We start from the raw sequence: 22272 nt of genomic DNA, 5'->3' as shown, positions 1-22272 counted from the left end.
GGGTTAGATGGAGTATTAATTTAGTATTTTTTTTATATTTCCGAATTTCAAAAAAAAATAACGATCAAAATTGGACGCCGAGTCACTGCCCAATGCCAGCTCGCCTACGAGACGAGACCAAGCTAGCATTGAGCGGGGTTGCCGATGCTCTAAGTATGTCCAATGTGCTTGCTTGCCCATCCCTTTCTTCATCATCGTCTTTCGCTACAAAGTGCAATTACAATATCGCGTTGAATGTATTATGTACATACTACTCCATCCGTGTTGACTAAGATGATATATTTTTTGGTTGACACGGGTTTTAAGAGCTATTGGTTAATGTGTTTAATTAGAGAGGAAAAAAAAGTGGGTATAAGTATTAAAATAGAAAGAGAAAGACAGATAAATATTTTAAAAGTAGTTGGAAAAAGGTGATTTAGTGTATTAATTAGAGCGAAAAAATTTCTGAAAAAGTAAATATACTATCTTATTTGGAACAAATTAAAATGAAAAAAATGTCATATTAAAATTAAATAGGGACGAGGGAGTACCTGTAGTATTTTTTTTTCTTGGATTTTCTTCATCAATTCGTAGCCCCAATATATCTCTCGAAAATCTTTTAATTATTCCTTAACTTTTTAATTGCCCCATATTTTTTGGGTGCACGATTTTGCCTTTTTATCCAATCTCTGCCTGCAATTACCTGCAAGTCCCTCAAAATATCCCCTTTTCTGTTAATCTGAGATTTAATTTTAATTTTCCCAATTGAATTCCGTTGATTTTGATCTGATACCACGATTCTCGCCGCCAATGAAAGTTCATCCGTCGCCGAGGAAACTCAACATCACGCTCCGCTACGACGTCGCTTCGCTCCTCGCTCAGGCCAACGCCTGCCGGCAGAAGAAGCTTCTGCGGCTGCCGCACATCTTCGCCAAAGTCCTGGAGCTCCCCTTCCACTCCGACGCCGACGTCTCGGTCGACGAGACGCCGGCGTCGATCCGATTCACCGCCGCCACGGACGACATCAGCGGCGACGTCAGGGCTGACGCCGTCGCGATCTACCCCGGCGTCACGAAGATCGTCATAAGGGGAAACGGCGTCGTTGACCTTTCAGGGACCGAATTCGAGCTCGATCTGTGGCGGTTCCGCCTGCCGCCCTCCACGCGGCCAGAGCTCGTGTCCGCCGCCTACGAGAACGGCGACCTAGTGGTGACCGTACCGAAAGGGGCGGAGCACGGTGGGGATTTGGGAAATCGGGGTAGGCTTGTTCTTGTACAGTAACTTCAAATTATTATATCCTCTTTCTCTAACCTCCAATTCTCAATTTCGAATAATGCTTGGTTTGTGATACACTACACAATTTTAATTCCACTTATAATCAATTTGGGCGTGATTAAGATGTTTGTGAAGTTAGGTTTTGTTCAGAACATAAATTGGGGTAAAAATAAGGTGAATCTAGAAGTCACTAGTTGTATTTAGGATTGAATTGTTATCTGTGTGGTGAAATTTATCTAGCATGTTATTGATGTTTGTGTGGTGAAATGTGATATTGTGTAAGAATGGTGAAGCTCAGTTGCATACTCTATTAGCATAGGCATCTCCTCCTTTTACTCCATTTATGTGTTGTACTTATATGACCAGCATTGAATGACTATATCTGAGCTCCATTGTTTGTCTTAATGAAATTTGTGTGTGTTTTTAGAGAATTTGATCTTTAATGTGTTTAGGGCTTCTGATGAGTGAGCGAGGGTTAAGAATTTTCCATGAGTAGTGAATTTGGTGGTGGGGCGTGGTCACTCCGAAATCAAATTCGAAAGAGAGATTTTATTTTTATTTCACTTTTGCCATTCTGCCTCCATCTTTTGATTATTGAGATAGGGGTTTTTTCTATTTTTTTTTGTTCTAGACCACATTGTCATTCCTCGAGTGTACTGGACTTTTTTTTTGTTCCGGTTTTGGGAGAGACGCATGACCTCATGCGTCACCTTTTAATAAAACACGCATGACGATTATGCGTCTTTGTGCAAATCACCCAGTCGGGTGTTTTGCCACTACAATCTCACAATTTGAAAAAATTGAGAGACGCATGTCCCTCATGCGTCTCTCACAAAGACACATAATCATCATGCCTTTCATTAAAAAGGAGACGCGTCTCTCCCAAAGCAGAAACAAAAAAAAGTCCAGTACACTGAGGAATGACAATTGTGTTCTAGAAAAAAAAAAGAAAAAACCCTTGAGATAGGTTATCGCCCAACTTTTGGCAATGCGATTGTGTTTTATATCTATACCATCTCATTCATGTACACCTACCACACTGAAATTGATTACTTAAATGGAGTATTTTTCTTTGCATAAATAAACTTTGCTATAATACATCATACTAGTATTTATTCATTTATTTGAAAATTTATGATAGTAATAATTTGTCAACTATAGTAATCATTTTTCATTACAGTTGACAGTAAATTAAAAATTAATTATTATGTACTCTAATTTAGGGCAATAGATAATATGCACTATAAATTCAACAAAATATGTTAAAATGAACCAATGCAATCAATTCTTGGTAATAAATAAAATAAAAACTGAAATTATAGTAGTATAGGTTACAAAAACTGAAAGTGAAGCACCAAGCTTACATAGGAGCATATGATATATAGTAAAACGAATTCTTGATCATCATTCATCCATAGCAAATCGCCCCAAAAGCTACACAAAAATGACATGATTTAGTTTTGCATCAAATAAATTGAAGGGTCGAAAATGGGAGTAGTAACTAACTTGTCCGCCGATGGATTCGGAAATAACACGATGGCCGACGACGGTGGTCTCTGCAATTTGAGTTCCGCCTTCCCTAATGGCTTCGGCGGTGTTGTCGTGCCCAACTACGCCGCGCTCCTCGTTGAGCTCTGATGGTTTTGCGAATTTTTGATGGTGATGAATGCAGGAAAATACAGATCACGACACAGAGATTTACGTGGTTCGATTTACTGAGGTAAATCTACGTCCACGGGAAGAAAAGAGGGCAGAGTTGTATTGCTTGATCTGTTTTCTACAGCTTACAATACAGACTTGCTATTTGATCTTTTATCTCTAGAGAACTTAACCCTTCTTTATCTGATCTGAGTTCTATTTATACATTGAACTAAGATCGTGGCTTGCATCACCAATAACTAGGTCGTGGCTTACATCACCACTAACTAGGTCGTGGCTTACATCACCACTAACTAGGTCGTGGCTTACATCACCACTAAGTATGTCGTGGATGTCGTGGATGTCGTGGAGGTCCTGCATGGGTCCACCACTAAATAGATCGTGTAGTGGAGGTCGTGGAGGTTCTGCATGGGTCCACTATCTCCCAGTTCGGTCGAATACTGAGACCGAACTGCTGAGCTATTGCCGAGCAGCTTTTGCCGATCTGAGAGTAGAGCTTGATTGGTCGGCTTTTACCGAGCCGTAGGCTGGGGCCGAACTCTTTGGTAATGCCGAACTGATTGGTCGGCTTTTACCGAGCTGTAGGCTAGGGCCGAACTCTTTGGTAATGCCGAACTGATTGGTCGGCTTTTACCGAGCTGTAGGCTAGGGCCGAACTCTTTGGTAATGCCGAACTGATACTCTTCCTTGGGCTTTGGGCTGATGGGCCGTCACTGCTATTGGGCTTGTTTAGTACGTACCCCATCACTACCCCCCCCGAAAAGCGAAGTGAATCACTTCGGCGAAGCGAGTCAGTTCGGCATTCTGGATAAAGGTACGGGGGAGGCTGACGTCAGGGGACGTGCCTTGCGCGTGACTGCATTAAATGCGACAGTAAAATCCGGCCGTTGAATCCTGAAAATGTGGGATTCGAAACGGTGCGATGATTTCGAAATCCTCTCCGAATCTGATAAATACGTCCTTTCTTCATCAGTTGAACACTTTTGCTATTGCTTCTTCTGCCTTCTCTCTCTTTTGCGCAAAAATTTCCTTCCACTTTCAAGAATTCTTTCAGAATTTCTTCAGACTTTCAAAGAGTAAGAACCATGTCTTCTTCTTCTTCTTCTGAGTCAGGTAGCGGTAGGAAAGGGGATAAGGGGTCTTCTAGCCGGAAAGAATCCGGGGAGAAGACTGTAGAGTATTTTCACAGCGTCTTGAGTAAGGATACTGTGATATCCATATACGAAAAATATCTTCTTCCCAGGGGGAAGGCGGTGGTTCCCGACGACGATCATAGGGCTAACGAGCCGCCGGAGGGTTATGCCACCGTTTACGAAGCCTGCTTAGAATGCGGGCTTCGTTTCCCTCTTCCCCCACCTTTTGTAGAGCTTCTTGATTTCTTTCAACTCCCTTTAGGTCAGGTGACTCCGAATTCTTGGAGGCACTTATCGGCCTTTGCTGCCGAACTGCGTAGGCTAGATAAGGATCTGTCTCTGAGGGCAATCCTTAATTTTTTCCAGTTTAAGAGGAAGGGATCTTGGTTTTACTTGATCCCTTTACAGCCTTTTAGGGCCTTCTGCAAAACCAAATGGCCGAAATGGCAAAACCGCTTCTTTTTTTATAATAGGACAGCGGCTCCGGGCTTTCCTTGGAGAGGGCCGAAGTCCGTGATTCCTCATCCTCGGTTAGAACCGTTGGACGAGCTCGAGGGCGAGCTCAATAAGATTCCTATGATTAGGAAGCAGTACCTGGAGTCTGAGCTCGTCAAGGGCGACTTCGTGTTCGACTCCTCGTCTTCGGATGAAGAGACCGAGGGTGAGGAATTCTTTTTTGTGCCTTACTGCTTTTGTGGCGAAAACTAACTTTGCTTTCTTGCTTTTTGGCAGTGTATATGCTGAATAAGATTAGCCGCAAATCCTCCGAGCTTAAGGAGCCGGAGAAAGAGAAGGCTACCAGCTCGGCGCCTGATGCCGAGAAGAATCCGAAGAGGCAAAAAACCTCTTCGGATCCAAAGAAGCCGGAGTCGACTTCGGCAAGTAGGAAGGGGAAGACCCAGAAGCCCCCGAGAGCACCAGAGAAAGACGTGGTCTTGGCGCCTCCTTCGGAACATATCTGTGAGCCCTTTTTATGGCCCACGGACTTCGCCGAGGTGAATTCTCTTCTTGATTTTCTGGCCTTGCTTTTTTTCCTGTATTTTTTGTGGCCCCTCTGTTGACTTTTTGCTTTTTCCATTTTCAGAGGAACGATATGCTCTCCAAGCTCGTCGCCGTTGAACTCTCCAAAGCGTCCAACGACTATGCTGAGATGCAGAGGAAGTTGGCGGCTGCTTGTCACCGGGCCGAGCAGGCTGAGGCAAACTTTGAGAAAGCCAGAGCTGCTAGGATTTCGGCCCAGGATGAAGCTCTTGCCAAAAACCAGCTCGTCATCCAGCGAGAGCAGACGAAACGGAGGGATGCTGCCGCCGTGGTTGCCCAAGGGGAGGTTCTCCGTGCTTTCGCGGAGAAACTCTTTCTGAGCAACCAATTTTCAGCCTTTGTCGGTGATCTGCTGAAACTGATGACCGATAAAGCCGAGCAGGGTCCCGAAGTCATCCTGCCGCTGTACGGCCGAGAGATAGCAGCTCGGCTTCAGAGTCTGCCGGTGCTTGAGGAGCTTGCTTCGTCCTCGGTCCTGCTTTCTGCAGACCAAGTTCGTAGTTGCCGAGCTGACCGCGATGAGAACATGGAGGCTATCTTTGCCTCCATAGGGTCAGTTTCACCCGCTCCAATTTTCCATGGAGAGGGTGAGACCGAGCAGCATGAGCGGCAGACCGGCGATGAGCAGGCCGAGCAGGAGGCGCAGCAGATCGGCTACGGTGGCGCCGAGCAGGCTGGGGAGAGCAGGGAGGCCGAGGCTGAAGCTGAAGCAGACAAGGAGAAGGAAGCTGAACCTCACCGAGAAGGCGGAGACGAAGCTGGCGGAGTATGATTTCGTCTCCCTTCTCTTAGTTTAGTTTCTTCCTTCTTGTAAAACGGCCTTGAAGCCCTTGTGTAGAAAAATTTTTTTCTTATGAATGAAAAAATTCTTCTTTCTGCTCTTGTGTCTTCGTATAGCCTTTCGTACTCTCTTTTACTCCTGTTGTGGTTTACTACCTGCTGAGTAATCTGAAATGCCGAACTGACATAGCTGCTCTATATTCTGAACTCTTAAGGAGCTGGAGGTACTTCACTGGAAGCGGCTGTACTCTTCGGCTTTAGACGAAGCTGAGAAAAGAGCCATAGCTGACCAGGTGAAGAATGACGAACTCTTGGCTCGTTCAGTGAAGCTGGAGGCCGACAATAAGGACTTAGAGTCCGAAAAGAAAGATCTGGAGGCCGAGCTGAATACCGCCGTCGCTGAGAGGACTGCGTATGAGGATTTCATCTGCAGGCGCGGGGGAATGACCATCTCTGAAGTTCAGGAACGAGTTGACGAACTGTGGGAGGAATATCACGTACTCCGGAGGAACAATGCGCTGGAGAGCTCGGCTTGCCAACAAGTCGTGACATCATTGCGGCGCTGGGCTTCTCGGTACGACATCATTCTTTCCCGGCGTCCTTCAATCGAGAGATTCCTTAGGCATTTCCCGCCAACAGATGGTCGCACTCCAGCTCAAACCCCTGATTCACTTGCTCAAGACCCTACTCCAAGTCAGCAACGAACTCAGGAACAGCCGGAAACGTCAAGACGAGAACGGACTCAGGAGCAACCGGAAACGTCAAGACGAGAACGGACTGAAGTTCGTAGAGGAGCTGTGATTATGAGTGAGCAAGATCAACAAATGCTTCGTGAAGAGACTCTTCGCCGCCGAGGTGCTAGAGCTTCCCGGGCTCAGGGAAGAGGCGGTAGGTCGATTAGAGCATCTCGTCGACCTGCTTATTCTTCAGCTGCCGAGAATGCCCGAACTCGGCTTCACGAGGATTTTGTGAATAGATGGCTCAACTTTAGCAACCAGGGACAGTAGAATAGTCCTTTGTAATGGCGTAACACCTTCTCGTAGGGCAGCGGAGTTGTATGCCGAACAAGTTTTAATAAATGAAATCTTCATTTCGCTTCTATCACTGCGTATTTACAGCTCAGCGAAAAAATTTCATCGTGCTCGTCCTCGGTCTTATGAAGTAGACTTCTTTGACCGGACTCGTCCTCGGTCTTATGAAGTAAGCTTCTTTGACCGGACTCGTCTTTGGTCTTATGAAGTAAACTTCTTTGACCGGACTTGGTCCTCGGTCTTATGAAATAAACTTCTTTGACCGGACTCGTCTTTGGTCTTATGAAGTAAACTTCTTTGACCGGACTCGTCTTTGGTCTTATGAAGTAAATTTCTTTGACCGGACTAAGCTTGTGTCCTAATTTGGCGAATTTTATCGCTTGGATCGGACTTTCCCTTGTCCTAATTCGGCGAGTTTTATCGCGTGGATCGGACTTTCCCTTTGTTGCAGTTCGTTTCAGACGAACTGCTTGTTTCTTAAGCCGAATTGTGGTCTTGTATCCTCCTTAGAAGCTTGGACTCACAATCGTTGGCTTATTGTTGCAGTTCGTTTCAGACGAACTGCTTGTTTTTTAAGCTGAATTGTGGTCTTGTATCCTCCTTAGAAGCTTGGACTCACAATCGTTGGCTTATATATGTTCTAAAAAGGGGATCAGCCTTTGAAGAACAAGATACCTCAGTAACATTTGTAAGAGACGACACGCACATAGACAGACAAAACACACCTAGACAAGCAAGACGCACATAGACAAACAAAAAGCACATAGACAAAGTAAAAAAAACAAAGAAAACACATACCTCTAGGACCGAACTAGACACAAGACGGACTGACCGGACTGTCTCTTACAAATGGAACTTCTTGAGGTTGGAAATGTGCCATGTTCGGGGTACTTGTTCTCCTGACATGTGAGTCAATTTGTAAGACCCTTTGCCGAGGACTTCTGACACCCGATATGGACCTTCCCATGTGGGTTCGAGCTTGCCCATCTTTTCTGCTCGGCTTACTTCGTTGTTTCTCAAGACGAGATCTCCCACTTGAAATTGCAGCTTTTTCACCCTTTGGTTAAAATACCGGGCTACTTGCTCCTTGTACTTGGCTGCTTTTATGCAGGCCAATTCTCTTCTTTCTTCGGCGAGATCTAGTTCGGCTCTCAGTCCGTCATCATTCATTTCTGAGGAGAAATTTAGAGTTCGGGGACTGGGTACGCCGATCTCAACCGGAATCACGGCTTCAGCGCCGTACACCAGACTGTACGGAGTTTCACCGTTGGAAGCTTTGGGTGTAGTTCGGTAGGACCATAGGACTTGAGGGAGATTTTCTACCCATTGTCCTTTGGCTTGTTCTAACCGAGCTTTTAACCATTTCACCAAGATACGGTTTGTTACCTCCGTTTGTCCGTTTGCTTGTGGGTGGGAGACCGAAGTGAACCGCTGTTGAATATTCAGCTCTTGGCACCAATTCTTGAATGTCTTGTCGGTGAACTGATTCCCGTTATCCGAAATGAGGATGTGGGGTAAGCCAAATCGGCACACTATGTTCTTCCAGACGAAATCCAGTGCCTTCGAGCTCGTTATCGTAGCTAATGGTTCAGCTTCTACCCACTTTGTAAAGTAGTCCACGGCAACGATAAGGAATTTCATTTGCCGAGGAGCTTGTGGAAGTGGTCCCACTATGTCTATGCCCCATTGCATAAAAGGCCAAGGGCTCTGCATAGTGGATAGATCGGTCTGCGGCATCTTTGGGATATTTGCATGGATTTGGCACTTCGTGCATGTCTTGACGAGCTGTACTGCGTCTTGTACCAAAGTTGGCCAATAATACCCCCATCTCAGAACTTTTTTAGCTAAAGCTCTAGCTCCGATGTGGCTACCGCAAGATCCTTCGTGAACTTCTCTAAGGATGTAGTCCGTCTCTTCTGGCCCTACACATCGCAATAACGGCTGAAGGTAGGACTTTCTGTATAGGACTCCTTCATGAAGTTCGTACCGAAGTGCTCGGCATGTGATCTTCCGAGCTTCTCTCTTATCCTCGGGCAGTTGTCCTTGATCTAGATACTGCAAGATCGGCGTCATCCAGTTCGGCGAGCTGGATACTGAAAGTACCTCAGCTTCATCAATGCTTCTGTGCATCAATTCCTCCATCTTTGAACTTGGATATGAGGCTAACTTACTTAAAATATCTGCTCGGCTGTTTTCCGCTCTGGGAATGCGGATTATCCGAAAATAAGAGAAATTTCGGCTAATGCTTTGCGCTTTGTCCCAATATTTCCTCATCCTCTCATCACGGGCTTCACTTGTACCCAACATGTGATTCACTACGACTTGTGAATCACAATGGATTTTGAGAGACTTGATAAATAGACTTTGCGCTAATTGGAGTCCGGCAAGGAGAGCTTCGTATTCGGCTTCATTATTAGTAGTGGGGAATAGGAACCGAAGTGAGTAAGTTACCTCGTGTCCGTCGGGAGCGATAAGTAAAATACCAGCTCCACTTCCCGTTTTATTCGAAGCTCCATCTACGAATCCGCTCCAGCAGTCCGGTGGCTCTACTTCGGATTCCAGAGGCTGTGCTAGTTCGGCATTGGTAGAATTTTTCTGTTCGGCAATGACAGGGATTGCTTGATCGAACTTTGCTTCTGCAAGAAAATCTGCCAAGGCTTGTCCCTTGATGGCTTTCCGAGGTAGGTATTCGATTGAGTGTTCTCCCAACTCTATGGCCCATTTGGCGATTCTGCCTGATGCTTCTGGCTTGGTCAAAACTTGCCGAAGTGGCAGATCGGTTAAGACGCATACCTTGTGAGCATAGAAGTATGGCCGCAGTCTCCTTGCTGCATTTACTAACGCCAGAGCAATTTTTTCCAGAGGTTGATACCTTGTTTCTGGACCTCTTAATGCTCGGCTTGTAAAGTAGATGGGAAGCTGCATTAGGCCTTCTTCTCGTACGAGCACCGCGCTAATGGTTTGATCCGATGCCGCTAAGTATAAGAATATCACTTCAGCATCTGTTGGAGCAGAGAGAATAGGAAGCTCGGCTAAATAACTTTTGAGCTCGTCAAAAGCCTTTTTCTGCTCGACTCCCCACTCAAACTTTGGTGCCTTCTTTAACACTTTGAAGAATGGCATTTGCTTTTCGGCGGCTTGGGAAAGGAATCTATTCAGTGCGGCTAGACATCCAGTTAGCCTTTGCACATCATGTATGGACTTCGGCATTGCCATGTTCTGAACAACTTGAACTTTAAGCGGATTTGCCTTGAGTCCTTCCTTTGAAACCCAACAACCTAGAAACTTTCCCGAATCTACCAAAAAGGTACATTTTTGGGGATTGAGTTTGAGGTTGGCTTTTCGGAGCACGTCGAGAGTGGACTTGAGATTGTCTTCGTACTCCGAAGTGCTTCTGCTTTTAACGACTATGTCGTCAACATACACTTCAACCTCCTTTCCGATCAAATGCCGAAAAAGCTTATCTACCATCCTTTGATATGTGGCTCCGGCATTCTTTAAACCGAACGGCATCTTTTTATAAGCAAAGATGCCGAAGTCAGTAATGAAAGCCGTTTTTGGAGCATTATTCTCATCCATTAAGACTTGGTGGTAGCCTTTGTATAAATCAAGAAAACAGAAAATTTCGAAGCCGATCAAAGCTTCTACTTTTTTGTCTATGTTCGGAAGGGGATAGCAATCTTTAGGACAGTGCTTGTTTAGATCGGTAAAATCTATGCACATCCGCCATCCTCCTTCTTTTTTCTTGATCATCACAGGATTGGCCACCCAAGAGGGATATTTCACCTCGAATAATACATCCGCTTTCAGTAATTGGCGGACTTCGTCATGGATGACTTGATTTCTTTCTGCCGCAAAGAGTCTTTGCTTCTGTTTTATAGGCCGGACTGATGGATCAATATTTAACCGATGAGTGATTACCTCAGAGGGCACTCCGGTCATGTCCAACGGAGACCATGCAAAGACATCTTTGTACTCCTTGAGGAGCTGGATGGTCTTTTCCCGGAGTAGAGGCGTTCCCGCGAAACCGATCTTGACCGTTCTGGATGGATCATCTTCGTATAACTGAACGGTCATTGAGTTCGGCTCTGGTGTGACTTCGGTCATTTCGCTTGCCTCTGACTCCGGCTGCTGTGATTGCTATGCTTGATGATGCCGATCTGATTGCTCGGCACTTTTAAGCGCAATCTGCAGACACTCTTTTGCTCTCTTTTGATCACCTCGGATGACCGCTATACCCCCCTTTAGTGGGGAGCTTGATGGTGAGATGATAAGTAGAGCAAACGGCCCGAACTGTGTTGAGCCAGTCTCTCCCCAGGATGATGTTGTACGGGGACCGAGCTTTCACCACAAAGAACTCGATCATCGTATTGGAGCTTGTAGGCGCTTTTCCCACCGTGATCGGAAGGCTGATAATACCTTCAGGGCGGGTGTCCTCCTGGGCGAAACTTTTCAGAGGAAGTGGTGCCGGACTAAGCCGAGCTGGATCCACTTCTAGTTTATCGAAACATTCTTTAAAAAGAATGCTGACTGACGCTCCTGTATCCACAAACACTCTGTGGATCAGTTTGTTTGCCACTCCGGCTTGGATGACAATAGCGTCTTGATGAGGAGAGATGGCCGGGACGGGATCTGCATCTGAAAATGTAATCACTTCGTCCTGCTTCAGCCTTTTATGCGTTGGCTCCTCTCGATTGAAGCCTCTGCGCTCTGACTTCAGGGACGATTTAGTCTTCCCGGCAGGGAGAGCATCAATAGTCAGGATTACTCCATCATATTGCTGCTCGTCATCGTCTTCGGGATCCTGTTGCCTTTTCGGATCCTGAGGAGCGCAGTTCGCACCTCTCTGCTTTTTGTTCTTTTTCGGCTGCTTGCTTTGGTATTTTTTTAGTGTCCCTGCTTTCACAAGAGCATCAATACCTGCAGCCAAATGTCGGCACTCCTCGGTATCGTGACCGTGGTCTTGATGGAAGGAGCAATATTGATCCTGAGGTCGACGCGCGGCCGATTTCGTCATCCGCTTTGGTTTTTCGAACATATCGGAATGCAGTTCGAAAATTTCCGCTCTTGACTTGTTCAATGGTACGAACTGAGCGGGCGGCTTCTCAGGATTGAGACGTGGCCCCAATCGGTCTTGCACCGGAGTCCTTTGAATCCTTTCAAAAGGAGTTCGGCGAGGATGTCCCTGATCGCCAAAAGGAGTTCGGCGAGTTTGTCCCTGATCGCTATGATCGGGCTTCCTCCTGTCTCCTCGGGATGAGCTGTCTAAAGACCGTTTGCGACGGTCTGCCTCATCGGCACGGGAGAACTGGTCCGCAATGTCCCACATCTGTTGAGCTGTTTGCGGACTGCATTCCACGAGCTTTCTGTAGAGAGCTCCGGGCAGGATTCCATTTTGGAATGCCGAAATGACAAGTAGATCATTGAGATCATCTACTTGTAGGCATTCCTTGTGGAATCTCGTCATAAAGTCGCTGATCTTTTCGTCGCGACCTTGACGTATAGAAAGCAGCTGAGCCGAAGTGATTCGGGCTTCCGCTTTCTGAAAGAACCTCCTGTGGAAAGCATCCATTAGATCTCGGTAAGATCTAATGCTGCCTTGGGGGAGGCTATCGAACCACCTTCTTGCGTTCCCGATAAGCAGCTCGGGAAACAGCTTGCACATATGGACCTCATTGAGACCCTGGTTCGCCATGTTATACTGATAGCGTCCCAAGAAATCATGAGGATCCACTAACCCGTCATAAGTCATCGACGGAGTTCGGTAGTTCTGTGGCAAGGGAGTTCGGGTGATATCGTCCGAGAACGGAGTCTTCAATGCTCCGTACATGGCGAACCCGACATCTCTTCGGTATGGAGGAGATGGAGATCTCCTGTGATTCCGGTACCGAGGAGGAACAGGAACATGTCGGGGTTGAGGATTCTTCTTCCTGGAAGACACGGCACTACTGCGGTAGTGACTTTCATGTCTGGATGAGGAAGGAGAATCCACCGTTTTCGTCTTCGGCTCTTGGCTCTTTTGCAGGAAGGCTAAGAACTCATCCTGCTTCTCAGCCAAGAACAGCTTGACAGCCTCATTCAAATCAGGCTGCTGGGAAGACTCGGTGCGTGGACCTTTTGAGTGGCTTGTTCCTTCATCGTGAAAACTGGAAGTAGATGTCTCCCGAGGCTGTTTTCCGGACCTGCGGGCTGGACTAGCTTCCTCATGGTTTTCACGAACGGTATTACGGGTAGTATGTGATCTGGTATGCATTTTTTTTGGGGTGGAAAAAGGGTCAAAAATTCGCTTTATCACAAATTTGGTTCTCTGTTTCCCACAGACGGCGCCAGTGATGGTTTGGCGAATTTTTGATGGTGATGAATGCAGGAAAATACAGATCACGACACAGAGATTTACGTGGTTCGATTTACTGAGGTAAATCTACGTCCACGGGAAGAAAAGAGGGCAGAGTTGTATTGCTTGATCTGTTTTCTACAGCTTACAATACAGACTTGCTATTTGATCTTTGATCTCTAGAGAACTTAACCCTTCTTTATCTGATCTGAGTTCTATTTATACATTGAACTAAGATCGTGGCTTGCATCACCAATAACTAGGTCGTGGCTTACATCACCACTAACTAGGTCGTGGCTTACATCACCACTAACTAGGTCGTGGCTTACATCACCACTAAGTATGTCGTGGATGTCGTGGATGTCGTGGAGGTCCTGCATGGGTCCACCACTAAATAGATCGTGTAGTGGAGGTCGTGGAGGTTCTGCATGGGTCCACTATCTCCCAGTTCGGTCGAATACTGAGACCGAACTGCTGAGCTATTGCCGAGCAGCTTTTGCCGATCTGAGAGTAGAGCTTGATTGGTCGGCTTTTACCGAGCCGTAGGCTGGGGCCGAACTCTTTGGTAATGCCGAACTGATTGGTCGGCTTTTACCGAGCTGTAGGCTAGGGCCGAACTCTTTGGTAATGCCGAACTGATTGGTCGGCTTTTACCGAGCTGTAGGCTAGGGCCGAACTCTTTGGTAAGGCCGAACTGATACTCTTCCTTGGGCTTTGGGCTGATTGGCCGTCACTGCTATTGGGCTTGTTTAGTACGTACCCCATCAAGCTCCGCCACCGATTTCATCACGCTTGCCATCCCGCTCTTCTGCATCTCCCCAAACACGCTCTTCTCCGCCGACTCCACGGCAGCGGCGTCTTGTGGTGTTATGGCTTTGGCGGCTAGCTCGCCAGAGACGTCGAAAACGTCGCCGTATTTGATGGCTTCGAACTTTTTTGGTTTCTCCGACTCCTTGTTCATTTTTACCTGTAACTGTAACTGTAACTGTAACTAAGGCCTAAGGGTTAAAAATTGATTGTATTTTAGGGGATTTTGGCGGTGGAGTCTACCCACTTGTCACAATTTTCAACTTTCATGTGGCAAATCAAGAATTTTACAAATTCACCTATCTTTTTTGTTCAAAATCAAGTTTCGATCGAACAATTTAATAATATTTAAATTTATAAATATCCTCCATCCCAAAAAGAGTTGAAATGATATTAATGCAGATAAGCATCGGAGTGCTGATTATAGTAAGCACCGAAGTGCTAATAATAGTAAGCCATGTAGTAGTACTAATGCAGAACGCATAATAATCGGTTACAGCATCCTGTGGATGGTTGCCCACTCGTCTCTCTGATCGACGATTTTCGGACTCGTCCGCTTGTAAGCTAATAATAGTAAGTCATGTAGTAGTACTAATGCAGAACGCATAATAATCGGTTACAGCATCCACAATGCCCACTCGTCCGTCCGATCGACGATTTTCAGACTCGTCCGTGATCGTCCGCCCATTACAGGCGGACGAGTGGGACGACCGAAAGTTCGGTCGTCTGGGTCGGTCGCCCGACGCGTCAGACGATCCCTCGTCCGTCCATTGCAAGGCGACAGACGAGGACAATGTCGACGCGTTTGCATTTAAATTTAATTTAATTTAATTTATTTTTTTATTCTTAACATTATAAATACTCCCTCCCTCATACACTTTTTCACACACTTTCACACAATACTCCATACTCTATTATCTTTCTCTTCTCTTTTCTGTATCAAGTATGGATCCAAGCCAATTCCCTACCCCGCATAGTGTCGACGAAGATATGTCGATATTTATGCGAGAATAGGTTTATACTTGACGCACAAAATAGTCTTCATCAGGAAACTGATCCGGTAAAACGACGGAGGCTTGAGAGGATGATCAAAAAGTTAGATTTAGATGATTAGTTAGTTTTTTTATTAATTTAGTAATGTAGTTTTTTAATAAGTTTTTTTTAGTAATTTAGTAATTTAGTTAAGTAATGTAGTTTTTTTTAGTTAAGTATGATGTAGTTTTTTAATTAAGTAATGTAGTTGTTTTTAAAAATTTGTGGTGTTTAATATAATATATTTTGGTATTTTAGTAATTAAAACTAAAAAATAATAATATTAAAAATTAAATACAAATTGAGTTTAATTGATACAGTGAACACTAGGGCTGAATCACTATAGAAAAAAAAGATTGGACTAAAAAATGCTGATATGGCAATCACTATGACGGACACTAGTAAGCACCGAAGTGCTAATAAGATTTGAATAGATTAGAAAAGTATAAACCCACCTATTGCATTCAGTACTTAAATAGTACTCTCTTCGTCCCAGTTTAAGAGTCATGTTTTGTCATTTCCCTACGTTCCAGTTTAAGAGTCCCATTTAGAATTTACCATATTTTGACACAAAATTTAACCTCATTGTTGAGGAAATTTACACTCAAATACCATTACTTTCATAAAAATAAAACAAAATAAAATCTTAAACATACAAAAATAAAAAAGGTCTCACTTTTCCCCTGCCTCACTTCAATTATCACACATTCTAACAACCACTACCTCATTTCAATTATTACACACTCTAACAATGTCTTAAAACTCGTGTCCTAACTAAATTGCACTCATAAACTGGGACAGAGGGAGTACTAATATTAAATTAATCATAAAATATCATTAATTTTCTTATTCGAATATTTCCGGGAGTATTTTGAAGCAGTAGTAGTATTTAATCATAACAAATAAAATATCATTAAGAAATAGACCTCCACTAATATCAATAATAATTGCAAAGAATGTACTACAGTTTACTCTTATTATGAGGCGAATGTGCAAATACTTAATTAAAAAGAATGTAGGGGCGAAAGTGCAAATTATCATAGTTGAATGAGCTATAAGAGTAAAAAAACCATGGTTTAGGGTTATGTTCTCACAAGCTCACACATACTCATAGCGGAGCAGCAGCCGTCGACGAACGCAACATACCGCTGCTCGATTCCAAACTCTAAAAATGGTGTGTTCCTCGATCTAATTCGCTCTTATTGTTTTTTTGTGTAATCTTTTTGATTTGTAACTATTGATTGGGTATCTTGGAGCTGCAGTCTCTCGTAGCAAACGAAGATTTCCAGCACATTCTGCGTGTGCAGAACACCAACGTTGATGGCAAGCAGAAGATTATGTTCGCCATGACCTCGATCAAGGGTATTGGTCGACGTTTCGCCAACATCGTCTGCAAAAAAGCCGATATTGACATGAATAAGAGGTTTGGCTTTCTCTCTCCTTCTATCTACAGGGTTTAGGTGGAATTAAGGACTCATCACTTTATTCTCAATGTTATTGTTCCTCCAATAATATTGTAACTATGTACTATTCCAGTTTCATTGTTGTGACTAATTCTTTGTTAATACTCCCTCCGTCCCAGTTTAAGAGTCATATTTTGTCATTTCCATCCGTCCCAGTTTAAGAGTCCCATTTAGAATTTACCATATTTGAACATAAAATTTAGCCTCATTGTTGATGAAATTTACACTCAAATGTCATTACTTTCATAAAAATAAAACAAAATAAAATCCTAAACATACAAAAAGTCAAAAAGGTCTCACTTTTCAGTGGCGGATCTAGGGGGCAGGCCCTCCCGGCCGTTCGGAGAGCCTAAACTTTCCCTTAAATCGAGCCGAAAATAGCATATCCGCCCCCTCCGTGGAGCTTATAAATGTGTTTGTTTTCAATAAATGTCATAAAAATGTAGTAGTCCGATGGTTTGGTTGTTGCCTTTTTAAATAAAAGGCTTAGGGTTCAACCCTTAACAAGAACGTATGTTTTGCATTCCTTACTTTTTTATTTTACAAATTCATATTTCTTCTTATTATCAAAATAATACTTTAAATACTTTATGAAATTTAAATTTATACTTATTAGCATATATTATGTTGTTATATTTATTCTTTAGTTAAAATCATTTTTAATCTTGTGTTAAAGTTTTTTTTGTCCTAAAGTACTTGTAATCTGTGATCCATGCATCTTATTCTCTATGTAACAAAATAATCATTTTAAATATTTTTGAAATCTAAATATTACTACTCTGCTTATATCACTTTTGTATATAATATTTACAATGGTTCTAAATGTATATAACAATTACAATAATTTTATATTTTAATATGAATAATACATATTTGCAAGCTAATACATGTTTATATTTTATTAATAAAGCTAGTGCTATTTATATTAATATAATATTATTTATTTTATTATTAAAAATAATATTAAATTTAATATTTAAATATTAAATTCTGCCCCGCCATTTTCGGGGTCTGGATCCGTCACTGCTTTCCACTATCTCACTTCAATTATTACACACTCCAACAACCACTACCTCACTTCAATTATTACACACTCTAACAATTTCTTAAAACTCGTGCCCTAACTAAATTGCACTACTAAACTGGGACGGAGGGAGTAATTTTGATGCGCCTGTGTGAACATTATTAGCGATGCTAATTCGATAGCTTTATATGATTGGTTTAAACACGTGAGATTTGTTGAACTTTGTTGCACAGTTAATGGAATTGAGATTGATTCTGTATGTGCTATTCCAGTTGCTTTGTATGACATTGTACTCTTTCATTAATTGGATGTTGAAGGAATTTAATGATAGATTTGGTGTTGTGACTAACACTTTGTTAATAATTTAGATGAAATGTTTTAGTGTTGTTAATTTGATAGCTATATATACTTGCTCTAAACACTCAAGATTGCTATACTTTGTTGCACCAACAATAGATTTAAGTTTGAACATGTTGAATCTTTATTCTGTCTATTTCCAGTTTTTCCATGTCTTCATTTGTATATTAATCTATTAAATGAGAATAAACGAATGATATGCACTTTAATTTGTATTCTTGCTTGGATTCCACGTCTGTTTGTGTTTGTTTTGAGCTCATATGATTTTGGTTTTTCTGCTAATTGATCATAGGTAATTATGGTTTTCATTGTCCCATTGTCTCTAAATTTTGCATCTTTTTTGCCTAGCATTGCCTATGGATGCTGAAAAGTTTGTACCACATTTTAATCTATTGGGACTATAGATAATTTCAATTGCTCACGGGTTGCCTCATGTATCCCATACTTCAGCCTGAAGATTTTGACAATCAGATTTCGCTCAGCTATAAATCAATCAAATGGTCTTAGACTGTCAACATTGCTGTCCAGTTTACTGAAATTTTATTTTGTTTGGATGCTTGACTAGCCTTCAACTCTTTCTCTACTTCAAGCGGTGGTGCGTGTTGCTAGTGATCTAACTCTTATTTAATCTTTTGCAGGGCTGGTGAACTCTCTGCTGCTGAAATTGACAGTTTGATGGTTATTGTGGCAAACCCCCGCCAGTTCAAGATCCCCGACTGGTTTTTGAACAGGAAGAAGGATTACAAGGATGGCAAGTTTTCCCAAGTGACATCCAATGCTCTGGACATGAAGCTCAGGGATGATCTTGAGCGATTAAAGAAGATCAGGTGTGATTCTCTACTTGATGTTCCTACTTTATATGTAACTCTAGCTTATAACTAGTCGTTTTTGTGTGCACGCTACTTTCAGAAATCACCGTGGTCTCCGTCACTACTGGGGCCTTCGCGTGCGTGGACAGCACACCAAGACCACTGGTCGCAGGGGAAAGACTGTTGGTGTCTCAAAGAAGCGATAAGCGTTGTCATCTCATCTGTCTCTTTGCTATGGATACTTTTGTTTTAGGCTTTGCAAGAGACATATACCGTCTCCTCTTGTCTTTGTTTTGGATCCCAATATTGTGTTTCAACTTTAATTTTGATCATGGTTTTTAAGGAACTTGTAGTCTCTCTCTGTTTCTTTAATTTTCTACATTAGGAGTAATTTATTATCCATTTTATCGAAGGTTAATATGCGTTTGTTCAATTTTGATATTTTTTATTATTTATGTCATGGTATGAAACAGTTCTCTTTTTGATTTGTTGGACTTCTACAAATCATCGAATTAGAATCTCTCTCTTATATTAAATTGGACTATGGATAATTGCAAATTAACATTATGCCTATGCAGCTACTTGTTCTTGGGCAAAAGGGCGAATTATCGTTAAGTGAAGGACTCAAGAAATTGTATTTGATTTTTTGTTCATTTCACCAATGTTTTTAACTTGAAATTTGGAATTACAAAAATTCAGTTTTACAATTACTTCATTATAGTAACATTATTCAACACTTGCATGTATTAATTTGAATAAAGTGATTCTTACATAGTCCTATAACATGGAGTATATCAGGATTCAATGATGAAGAAGAGACGTTGCGTGCATATGAGTTAGAAAACTGATCTAGATCAAATTTAGAATATCAAATACTATCATCTTCTTTTATTTATATTTTAGAAACTAAAATATAAATTAATAATTGCACCTCTAATTGCTTGACACAATCAAATTTTGTTTAGCAAAAGCGAGAAGCGCAATGCGCGTCGTCTCTGCAAGAATTTTGTGTAAAAATCAAATGTGAATAAAACCGTAGTACTCCCTCCATCCCACAATAGAAGTCACATTTGATGTGAGTATGAATTTTAAGAAATGTAAAGAATAGTGAGTTGGAAAAATTAGTAGAATGTGTCCCACCTTTTTTTATATTGATTTTATAGTAAAATATGAGTACAGAAAGTTAGTGGAATGTAAGATCTACTTACCACTTATGATATAACTTTTAGATTTTTTCAAAATTTAACAATAAATTCATGTAAATGATTGGAAGTTTAAATTAAGAGGTGGAATACTTATGTAGGAAAGTTAATATTTTCCTAAATATGCAATTTAATTTAAATCTTGCCTAAATTATTGCAAAGGTTAATAATTTATTTTAAATGATTTAATACTCATAAGATATTTTTAAATGCAAAATGTTTGAAAAGTCCTGTGTACTCAAGGTTCAAATAGTATGTCTCAAAAGTGAAATATAATCCTAAGTTTGGATTTTATTAAATGCAACTTTTATATTTCAAATATAATTCTAAGTTTGGATTTTATCAAATGCAACTTTTATATTTCAAATATAATCCTAAGTTTGGATTTTATCAATTAACCTCACGGTTTAATAGAATTTCCATTAACTTTTTCGGATAATTGAAACGTTAAGACCGTTTGATTTTGACCACATATCTCGGATTATCGATAAGAGCACCCGCAATCGGTGTCTCGATGCGGGCTCGGTCTCGTCTCGGCGAGACGAAACCACATCGAGACACCGATGCGGGTGCTCCGTCGCGTCTCGTTGCATGGGGGAGGGGTGGTTGGCGGGCTGTCTCGCCACGTGCGTCGGCCACGTGGCGAGCAGCGGTTGGGGCATGACGCCCACTCGCCGGCTCTGTGAGTGGGCGTTGATTTTAGGCTATTTTTAATTTTTTTTTTAAATCTGAAAAATAATTTTTTTTGAATTATGTAATTTTTAATTTTTTTTAAAGATTTTAATTATGTGTTTTTTTGTTTTTTTAGGATTTTAAATTGTTATTTTCTTTTATTTAATTACGTGTGTTTTTATTAATTGCATTTGTTGGAAATAAAAAAAAATTGAATTAATAGTTAAGGGATGAGATGGTTAAGAGATGGAGGGATGCAGATGTTGTCTCTTAGTTAAGAGATGGGGTAAAAAGTGCAGTGGGGCCCATGAATAGTGAAGGGATGAGACGATATTGAGACATGGACGTGGATGGCCTGATTGATAGTCATTTGTACCATATAAAATTATAAAATAAAATATCAAATTGATTAATAATTAGTTATACGAGTATTTCCTACCTAGGTAGGGGTGCTTAAACGGTTTCCCGGTTTTCGGTTAATCGGAACCGAAATCGGAACTGATCGGTTAATTGAGGAATCGAGAATCAGAAAACTGGTTCCGATTCCGGTACTGGTTCCAACTTTTTATATAAAACCTAACCGGAACCGACCGGTTCCTGACCGGGAACCGGATTACAATTCAATTTTAATTTTTTTAAAATTTAATATACTAATAAATCTAATTACTTGAATTAATATTGAATTGTAATAAAATAGTTTGAAACATTGAGCGATTTTAAGATTTAAACAGCGTTATATTTGCAAGCTCTGTTTTCTGAAGTATTTAAAATGTTTAAACTGTGATGCTTTGAATCTACAGTTATTACCCCAATGCATTTTTTATGAACTAACTACTATGAGTAGAACATCAGAAATTTGTTTTTAATTTCCAAAAGAACTATACAAATACAATACCATTTCATATGATAGAAATTTAACTTTATAACAAATTTATGTAATAATTCATTTAATATACGATTTTAATCTGTATGTGAATGATTTATTAAATGTTCCGTATTAAATCAAAAAGTCACAATAAGATCAATTAGTATTGAAAATTTAAATTTAAAACTCCTTTTAAAAAAATGTTAAATTTTTAGAACTCTTTTTTATAAAAGAATTATCAACATAAACTTGTCCGACCTACTACACACTTGGAATCATTCTTACCCATATATGAATATTATTGTATCGTTGGTTTGTATTTTTTGTGTATTTGTTTGAATTTTTAGGTATTACTACCTATGTCCCCAAAAATTTGTCCCACTTTGATCCGGCACTGGTTTTAAGAAATGCAATGGAAAGTAAGTTGAAAAAGTTAGTGGATTGTGGATCTTACTTTTATATATTAGTTTTATAATAAAATGTGAGTAGGAATGAGTTAGTGGAATATAAGGTCCACTATAAAAAATGGTAAAAAGTGAAATGAGACAAATTTTAGAGGACGGACGAAAATGGAAAAATGGGACAAATTTTCAGAGACAGAGGTAGTATTTGTTATATTTCCAGATGTTGGATTATTATATTATTAGTATTAAATTATTTAAAATTATAAATAAATTCGGATTAAAATTACACATCGAAACCAGAACCCAAAACCGACCGGTTCTTAATCGGCCGGTTCCAAACCAGAACAGGTTAGTTTCGATTCCGATCCCGGTTCTAGGATTTATGAAAAATTGAAATCAGTTAAC

General features: G+C 41.4%; 2 protein-coding genes across 2 annotated transcripts; both read left to right on the top strand.

The window, feature by feature from the left end:
* The first annotated feature begins 602 nt into the window (after positions 1-602).
* Positions 603-1376, top strand: LOC121760266. The gene has a single exon (XM_042155914.1). It carries the CDS (start codon positions 790-792, stop codon positions 1258-1260), a length of 471 nt encoding a protein of 156 aa, XP_042011848.1. The 5' UTR covers positions 603-789; the 3' UTR covers positions 1261-1376.
* Positions 1377-16132: 14756 nt separating this feature from the next.
* LOC121759953 (40S ribosomal protein S18-like) lies at positions 16133-19070 on the top strand. The gene is made up of 4 exons (XM_042155538.1): positions 16133-16245; positions 16334-16494; positions 18554-18742; positions 18825-19070. Exons 1-4 carry the CDS (start codon positions 16243-16245, stop codon positions 18928-18930), a joined length of 459 nt encoding a protein of 152 aa, XP_042011472.1. The 5' UTR covers positions 16133-16242; the 3' UTR covers positions 18931-19070.
* Positions 19071-22272: the final 3202 nt, after the last annotated feature.

Source organism: Salvia splendens, chromosome 13 (assembly GCF_004379255.2).
Source record: "Salvia splendens isolate huo1 chromosome 13, SspV2, whole genome shotgun sequence".
In the NCBI taxonomy this organism is placed as follows: domain Eukaryota; kingdom Viridiplantae; phylum Streptophyta; class Magnoliopsida; order Lamiales; family Lamiaceae; genus Salvia; species Salvia splendens.
The sequence above is the reverse complement of the archived record's forward strand: the minus strand, read 5'-3'. Positions and strand labels throughout refer to the sequence as shown.

What these genes read in the sequence shown, in the direction of transcription:
- LOC121759953 (XM_042155538.1), top strand. An exon ending in GATATTGACATGAATAAGAG is followed by an intron (nt 16,495 to 18,553) that starts GTTTGGCTTTCT and finishes AATCTTTTGCAG; the next exon opens with GGCTGGTGAACTCTCTGCTG. An exon ending in GAGCGATTAAAGAAGATCAG is followed by an intron (nt 18,743 to 18,824) that starts GTGTGATTCTCT and finishes CGCTACTTTCAG; the next exon opens with AAATCACCGTGGTCTCCGTC.
- LOC121760266 (XM_042155914.1), top strand. Translation starts at nt 790, where the DNA reads ATGAAAGTTCATCCGTCGCCGAGGAAACTCAACATCACGCTCCGCTAC.